Genomic DNA, 8,404 nt, shown 5'->3' on the forward strand with positions numbered 1-8,404 from the left:
TTGGGGTGTGTGCACATTTGCAAGCAAGTTTTTATTTCCTATATTAAGAACATTTAATTGAGTGGTAAAGGTTAAAGGTTATATTAATGGCAGAAACAGAATGGGGACTCAAATGTCACAATAACAACAAAAAGTACAGCTGGAGCCTGTCAGGTTAAAAAAAAATAACTTCACTTTCTGGGATTTTTGCAGGAGTTGAAACCTGTTTTCACGAGCGCGGCCATCTTGAGTTAACCGGTCCAGTTATTTGTTTTGTCAGAATTGCAACAAAGCCTTGATATCAACTAAGTCGTCTTTTACGGTTTTTTTTTTTTTTCCCCCGTCACTTCTGCACAAAAAGGGAGTGAGCCCACTTTTGCCGTGCGCGGCCCACTCAGCGGGAGAACTTTTGTCTTCAAATTGACTGCGTGGAGAATTCACGAGCCCGAATAATTGCTGCCGCGAACGCGTCGACATCCTGCGCGTTTGCATTCCACAGTTGTGCGAAGCGACCGGGTGGCGAGCGAGCAGCCAATGTCGCTCCACTTCCCGCTTTTGAGTTTTTTTTTTTTTTTATTCGAGTCCCTCACGCAGCGACGCCCAGGCAAGCCTCCTTGCTGCAGCTCGGCAGGATCCAAATGTTGCCGGTGCCGATTCTCTCCCACTCGATCATGTCGGAATCCGTGAGAACTTTGTAAAAACTTTCAAGTCTTTGCCGGACCATGTCGCTCCCGGAGGAGGACCTCACCTGCCCCGTCTGCCACGAGATCTTCTCCGACCCGGTGGTGCTGTCGTGCAGCCACAGCTTCTGCAGGCGATGTCAGGAGCGCTGCTGGGACTCGGGCCTCCGCGAGTGTCCCGTGTGTCGGAAGAAGAGCTCCAAGTCCGCCCGCTTCCCCAACCTGGCCCTGAAGAACATCTGCGAGGCGGTGGTGCAGGCCCGCAGGGACACGGAAGCGGCCGAGGACCGGCTGATGTGTCCCCTGCACGGGGAGAGGTTCAAGCTCTTCTGTCTGCGGGACAAGGAGCCCATCTGCGTGGTGTGCCGCTGCTCCAAGGCTCACAAGGACCACCAGTGCTCGCCCGTGGAGGAGGCCACCGCCGACTGCAAGGTAAGGACTCAAATCAATGGCATAAAGTGAATAAGAAGTCTAGTCGTAGAAAAAGTAGAAAAGAAACTCCTGTCACACCATAATTGGTGGGAATTTTCTGCAATTGGCAGTGTGCGCACTGACAAGAACGAGGCAGCCAGTGGCGATAAAGAAGGTCACGACGTCACGATTGCGCTTCGTTTTGTTTTTGTTTTTTTAACCTTCAGTACGCCTGCACGCAGAATGCTGCCCTTCGAGTCCGGCCGTTGCTGCGCGAACCTCCCCGAGCCCAAAAAGCATTCCAACTAGTCCAAACATTAACACGCTAAACGAGCGCCGTCGTTTCAGGGGAAACTCAGCGAGGCCCTCGAGAGCCTGGGAGACAAACTGGACAAACTCAAGACCGTCCACGAGTCCTCCGGCGACATGCTCAAGCACATCAAGGTGAGTCGTCGTCAGCGGGCGAGTGAAAGAAAGTTCGGGAGAGACGTGGGACAAAATTGAAAAAAAAAAAATTTCGACTTTTAGGGATTCATACAGCGGTGCTTTGAGATACGAGTTGCATTGGTTGCGTGGCCGCATGTGTAACTCAAAGCAGCTTTCGCCTCTGAAATGAAAGGAAAGGCCAATAATCTGTTCCACCCCTGCACCCCATTTCTGTTGAACTCAACTTATGAATCTTTTTGCGTGTTACTTTTTGTAAAAATAAAAAAATGCCCCCCCCCCTCATTATTGTTTAAAGTTTTTCTGCACTTTTGCTAACAAACAAAGTTTACAAGGCTGAGGGCCGAGTCGCTTCAGATACAGCAATGCACTCCCAGCCTAGCGTACTCTACTACTAAAGCATACATTTCAAGCAAAAATAAATACATTTCTTAAATTATTTTATTATATAAAATATTTAAACTATACATGTATTTCTTCTATGCAGTTTATTATCAGGAAAAGCTAAAAAAAATGCTTTAAAAAGCCAAATCTTTTTAGGCTTGGAACGCATTATTTATTTTACCATTCATTGCAATGGGAAACATCGATTCGGTTTTCAAACAAATCACTTCTCGAACCGTTTTCTGGAACGGATTGTGGTCGAGATTTGTGTACAAAGTGTGGTTCTCCCTACTTTGTGTCAATAGACAGTAAACTTAAAGCGGGAGTGGCAATAAAACACTGAAGTCTCTTGTTTCGAAGATTTTTACATATATACTGTACTTTGTTTTGCTATCTTCCAAACTGCCGCTTGTAAAGTGAGTTGAATTGAATCGTAATTCTGCTTGCAAGTCAAAGGGAAAAATCGGTAACAACGGTACGGCAAGAAACTTGGGGTCGCTTGTATATCAAGGCAGTACCTGTACTATTACTACTACTACTACTACTACCTACCAGCAGAGAAGGGCCAGAAAGTTCAGCGCTGAGCACCATCACTTTTCGGAGCCACTGACCGACGGTTCGCCCCTCCAGGATCAGTCGGCGGAGACTCAGCGTCTGATCCGGGTTCAGTTCGAGCAGCTCCGGCAGACGCTGGGCCGGGAGGAGGAGGCCCGGCTGGCGGCCGTCAAGAAGGAGGAAGAAGAGAAGATGGCGGCCCTCGACGACAAGATGAAGCAGATGGCGGCCGAGGCGCTGTCTCTGACCGAGAGCGTCGAGGCCGTCCGCCGGCTGCTGGGGGAAGACGACGTGGACTTGCTGAAGGTCCGCCACGACCTCGCCAATGCTGAGGGCCGAGCGTTTGGCGCTCTGGTTTTGCGTGTCCGAAAAGTCGCGTGGATCTCGACAGACGAGCGCTGACGGCGCCGTCGACGTGTCGAAAAGGATGCTTTAGTGAACCGTTGCGGCTCTTGTCGGCCATTAGGCCGTTCAATCAATACAAATAAATGAAAACCGCATCAAATAAATACAAGTGTCATTAAAAAATATACTAAAACCAAACAATTGATACTAAACAACTACAATTTAAATTTAAAAAAAATCTCATTAAGTAAAAAATATAATTAACCAAATACAAAATAAGCACAAACGCCATAGAAAAAAATTTATGAAGCAACTAAAATTTCCTAAAATAAATATAGTGTAAATAAACCAGTATACCATTTAATTTAGATACTACCGTAATATAAGCCGCAATTTTTTTCACACGCTTTCAACCCTGCGGTTTATGCGGCGACGCGGCTAATTTGTGCATTTTTTCTAGCGGCCGCAAACGGGCACTCGAGCGGAAAAGGTAAAGAGTGAGACCGGTGGAATACATGTGCCGAGGAAGTGACTTTTACTGTTAGCGCTGCGCTAGCGTGTTACTGCCGGGATTTTTACCGGTATGTTTTTTTTTTTTTTTTTTAACCGGCCCTAGCATTAGCGTTAGCGTGGAGGCGCTAGCATTAGCTCAGCGGCGATTAGCATTAAACTCTTTGTGTACCGTCTTTGTAAATATCTCGTGTTTCAATGTGGGCACTTGCGGCTTTTACACGGGTGCGGCGTGTGTATGTAGCAAATGGTATTTCCTTTCCAAACGTACTGGGTGAGGCTTATAACCAGGTGCGCTCTGGAGCGTCGGTTTAGCATTCTGACATGACGACGGCGGACATTCACGCTCTTTTCATTTTTCCACAGAAGTTTAAAGATCAGGAGGTCAGGTCAGTACACGATCATTTTGTCACCCGATTGTCGGCTTAACGCTCCCTGGAGCGCTGGTGCGTGTGTTTTTGTGCGCAGAAACGCAACGCCGGCGGCGGCCGACATGCGCGGCGTCCTCATCGACGTGGCCGAGCATCTCTCCAACCTCAAGTACAGAGTTTGGGAGAAAATGCTGGAAGGTCTCGATTACAGTGAGTGTGCGAGCGACGCGCTCGGGTGCGTTCGTGCGTCGAAAGCGAGCGCGACTCATTTCCTGCCTTTCAGCCCCCGTGACCTTGGACCCCAACACGGCGCACCCTTGCCTTTTCCTGTCCGACGACCTGACTTCCTGCCACTACAAAGACCAGATGAACAGTTGCCCCGACAACCCGGAGCGCTTCCACCTGAGCGCCGAGGCGGTGGGCGCCGCCGCGCTGGGCCCGGGGAGCCACCGCTGGGTGGTGCAGACCGGACGGAACCAGGACTGGCTCCTGGGCGTGGCCTCGTCGACCATCCCCAGGAACGCCGAAGTCAACGCCAGGCCCGAGAACGGCTTCTGGACTCTGTGCTTCAGGGACGGCGCCGTCAAGGCCATGACCTCGCCGCCCACGCCGCTGGCGGTGTCCAAAACGCCGGAGCGAGTCCAAGTGCACGTGGATTACGACAAAGGCGCCGTGACGTTCCGGGACGCAGACGACGACTCGCTGATTCACGCGTACGAGCACGCCTTTGCGGAAACGCTGCTGCCGTACTTTTACACGCAGAGCAGCCATCCGTTGAGAATCCTGCCGGAGCGGGTCCGCGTCACCTTGGGGAGGCAGTAAACGCGACCTCCACTTCGAGGATTTTGTTTCATGACATCTGGATATTTTATAATCTAGTATATTGTTCTGTGTCCTGTTGCAACGTGTTAAGTTTCACGTTTTCACGTGGAAAAAAATTGATCTTGAGGACTGGTCAACCCTGCGGTGCCTCACGTAGCTACGCCGACACTTTGAAAGCGCATCCTCTATTTGGATAATCTGCTGGGGTGTCCGCTCTAGAGCGCCTCATTGCACAAGTGCCACAAGTGCGTGCACATCACCGAGAGAAGGCGGAAGTAAGATGGAGGGAAAAATAAAGCCCGACTCGACAGGCTGTGTGAACAGTGCTTCGGGCTGGTGTGGCTGCTTTAGAGCGCCTCGTTGTTGCGGTAAGTTAGCTGATAACTTTTTAGAAAAAAAATGATACTCGAGTGACGGTAAATGTTAAAAAAAAAGTGACGTATGGAGTTGGATGAGGTTTTAAAAATGTTATAATGCAACAAAGCTTGTTTACAGTCCTCTGACAGCAATGAATGTTAAAATATGACTTAAAATATATGCCTGATGCAGTTTAATGATGGTGACATCTTGGTTTTTTTTTTTTTGGAAAGTTATATTATTTCCTACGGGAAAAAATGAGTTTTTAAATGTGGACAAATCGTAGCAAAGAGGTTCCACTATATTAGCGCCTTGCATTCAACGACTTCAGTCCAAGTTTGCTTTTCACGCCTGGGGGCGGGGCCTCAATGTCGACTTCCTGCACTTTTTTCACTCCCTCAACTAACGCACATATACGTCGAGTGTTTATTACATACATGAAGGTGGATTTGTTAACTCTGAATTTTGTGTGCGGTTCTTAAGTCACAGGCCGGAAAATCTTTTGCACGGAAAGGCATGCGGATTCTTGCTTTTTGTACGCGAGCGCGCCGAGTGAAATGAATCATTCCGTAAGGGAGGCAAATTCCCCGCCTTATCGAATCAATTGGGGGGGGGGTCAACTTTTTTCATTCCCTTATGTTACGCACGCAACAAAAAAAATGAAAGAGCAGCGCAGCAAGCAGCGAGAACTAAAGCGGTGTTTAGTTCTACGGGTTTTGCGCAGGCGGTGTGTTGTCTGGGTCCCCTGCGAGACAGGGGCAGCGCTTGGGGACGCGGCCCACCGGCAGGAAGGGGGCCTTCTCCAGGCGGGACAGGTAGACCAGAGGCTGGATGGTGCTGCTGACGTTGAGGAAGGCGAAGCCCACGGGCTGCACGTAGCAGCGGAAGACGTCGGGCGAGTAGTAGTCCTCGAAGGGGAAGAGCGCCACGGGCGGCAGGTAGTTGACCACCACCACGCAAAGGATGGACAGCACGATTTTGAAGGCCTTCCTCTTCATGGGACGCATGTCGTCCTTCCCGACCCCGCCCGACTTCTTCAGGGCCCACAGGATGCTGCCGTTGCACACCACCATCCAGGCGAAGGCGGCCAGGATCTCGCCGGTGAACACCTTCTCGAAGTCCGCCAGGCCGCCCGCCACCTTGCCGGCGGAGTAGACCAAGGTGAGGGCGAAGACCAGCGCCGACAGGCCCAGCCGGTACTTGACGGGCCTGAGGCGGCCGAACGCCAGCGGGAAGACCACGGCCAGGAAGCGGTCCAGGCAGATGCAGGAGAGGAACAGAGGCCCGCTGGTGTCCTTCACCCCGTAGGAGAACTTGAGGGCCGACCACACCTCCTTGCTCCGCCACAGGTAGAGGTTGAGGAAGCTGACGGGCGTCATGGAGCCGAAGTAGGCGTCCGTGAAGGCCAGAGAGCCCAGGTAGATGTCGGAGGTGGCCGGTTCCCGCCGGTTGCGCACCAGCACGGCGATGACCAGGATGTTGGCGGGGATGCCCACCACCACGTTGACGCACTGCAGCGTCAGGTCGAACAGGATGCCCTCCGCTTGCGAGTCGCAGCCGTCGAACACGCTGAACGCTTTCGCCGTCACGTTGCCGGCGGCCATGGCGGCGGAAGGACGCAGCGGGACGGTGCCTGTATGAAGTTTACGCACCGCTGTGAAAAAGATAAATCACCCCAAAACTAATTTACGCCGTTACTGTACAATGGTTGCGAGTGGGGGGAACACAAATAAAGAACGCAAATCTGGTTGCATAAGTGCGCACACCCCCCTGACTGACATTTTGTTACGCGCAAACAGTTTTTATTTGGAACCGTTCCTAACTCCCTCCACCTTGTCTAAGGTACGACGAGTTTCAGCTGAAGAAATACAACCCTGATTGGAACCGGGGCTTCGTCAAGATGGAGGAAAACTTTCAAAAAGAAGCTGGCGTTGGCGCATAAACGTCATGGCGGCAGTCACAGCCAGTTTTTTTAGAAGGGTGTACACCAGGGGTGGCAAGCTCATTTTTGTCGCGGGCCACATTGTAGTTATGATTTCCCTCCGATGGCCGTTAGGGTGAAACCATAGAAAACCTCAATCGCCTCATCATTATTTTTGTACATGAAATTTATGAACTAGTTTTGGAATCAGAACTCAACTAACGGTCATGTTTGGTAACGCAAAAATGCTGTTATCATATCAACATTATCATTTATGATATATGACAATTTGAAATGTTGGGATGTATTTTCAGAAGAATCACGGATTTTGACATCGACGATTTGCCTTCGCGGCCCACATAAAAACACACGGTGGGTCGGATCTAGTCCCCCGGGCCTTGAGTTTGACACCAGTAGTGTACACACTTGTGCAAACTTTTCATTTATTTTTACTTTTCCTCTTAGAAAGTCCCCCCCCCCTTGACCAATTGACTTCTACAGGTTATGGGTCACATTAATTGTGGGAAAAGTTTAAGAATGATTATGTGTCATTTTTGTTACATCACAACTACGTGGCATTCAAACGGGGGTGTGTCAACTTTCGCTGTATCGGCGAGAGCTCGAGCAGAGCGTAAACACGATCCTAACCCCGCCAGGGCTTCTCATCCTCAGGCTGTTTTCGTGTTATTGCGCCTGTGCGGACCCTCCTCGGGGGGGGGGGGGGGGGGTCCTGTTTTCAGGGACGTCTTCATCACTCGGGAGGACTCTCGCCGCAAGCTCCGCCCATTCAGAAATGAATAAAAGGACATTATTCAACGCCATTTCACGAATACACCCTCGTGAGTTTTCAACGCGGGGAGCTTTCTCTACACATAACATACATTTTGCTTTTGTTTGGGGGGGGGGGGGGCTATCAAGACCCAAGTGTAATCGCCATAATGTCATCTTTATTTTATTTTTTAAAGAAATGCAACAATCTGCCAGAGGCGTTAATTGTTCCTTACGATCCCTCTGCGGTTGCACCCCCCCCCCCGAGTTTCATTCTTTTCTCCTGAGGGACGAATCACCATGACAGAGGATTATCTCTGGAGGCACCGCATAGAATAAATCATTTTTAAGCAAAGGGAAAAGAAAAAAAATAAATACATTGATGAAATTGTTGGGATTTTTTTGTTGAATTTTACAAGATTATATAATATGTATTATATATTTTATTAAATCTATATTTATATATGTAAATATGTGTGTGCGTTTTAAAATGCAGTGGCAACATTTTCCCCAAAATGTTCTAATTAATGTAAGCATTTTTATAACGATGTAATATGTACTATCAAATATACATTTGTGGTATTTTTGATTATATTTCGATACATAAATACTTTAAATCACAATATAGACTTGTACAATATTTTAACAAAAAGTGTCTTTTTATTTTTGCAAATTTATTTGGTTCTGGAGTCTTATATTTGTAACAAACGCTCATGCTCACAAATAATACACAGTATGCTATTACAGGGAACTCGGTGAATTGGAATAGCAAGAGAGGAGAAATCCATAACATATTGGTCATAAATGAGGTTTTACGAAGGTTTTCAAAAATATAAGGTGACGTCGGGTATCGTGCT

The 8,404-nt window shown here is 48.8% G+C and overlaps 2 protein-coding genes across 3 annotated transcripts; one reads left to right on the forward strand and one right to left on the reverse strand.

The window, feature by feature from the left end:
- The first annotated feature begins 211 nt into the window (after window positions 1-211).
- On the forward strand, window positions 212-5,061 carry LOC133515053 (E3 ubiquitin-protein ligase TRIM35). 2 transcript variants are annotated; one of them, XM_061847294.1, is made up of 6 exons: window positions 212-1,091; window positions 1,419-1,514; window positions 2,529-2,759; window positions 3,675-3,697; window positions 3,777-3,889; window positions 3,963-4,636. In XM_061847294.1, exons 1-6 carry the CDS (start codon window positions 702-704, stop codon window positions 4,499-4,501), a joined length of 1,392 nt encoding a protein of 463 aa, XP_061703278.1. In that variant the 5' UTR covers window positions 212-701; the 3' UTR covers window positions 4,502-4,636. The 2 variants fall into 2 exon arrangements, with proteins under 2 accessions (XP_061703278.1, XP_061703277.1); XM_061847293.1 differs by having other exon boundaries at window positions 213-1,091; window positions 3,675-3,692; window positions 3,963-5,061.
- Window positions 5,062-5,238: 177 nt separating this feature from the next.
- LOC133515060 (G-protein coupled receptor 4) lies at window positions 5,239-7,941 on the reverse strand. The gene has a single exon (XM_061847306.1). It carries the CDS (start codon window positions 6,460-6,462, stop codon window positions 5,566-5,568), a length of 897 nt encoding a protein of 298 aa, XP_061703290.1. The 5' UTR covers window positions 6,463-7,941; the 3' UTR covers window positions 5,239-5,565.
- Window positions 7,942-8,404: the final 463 nt, after the last annotated feature.

This window comes from Syngnathoides biaculeatus, chromosome 16 (assembly GCF_019802595.1).
Source record: "Syngnathoides biaculeatus isolate LvHL_M chromosome 16, ASM1980259v1, whole genome shotgun sequence".
In the NCBI taxonomy this organism is placed as follows: domain Eukaryota; kingdom Metazoa; phylum Chordata; class Actinopteri; order Syngnathiformes; family Syngnathidae; genus Syngnathoides; species Syngnathoides biaculeatus.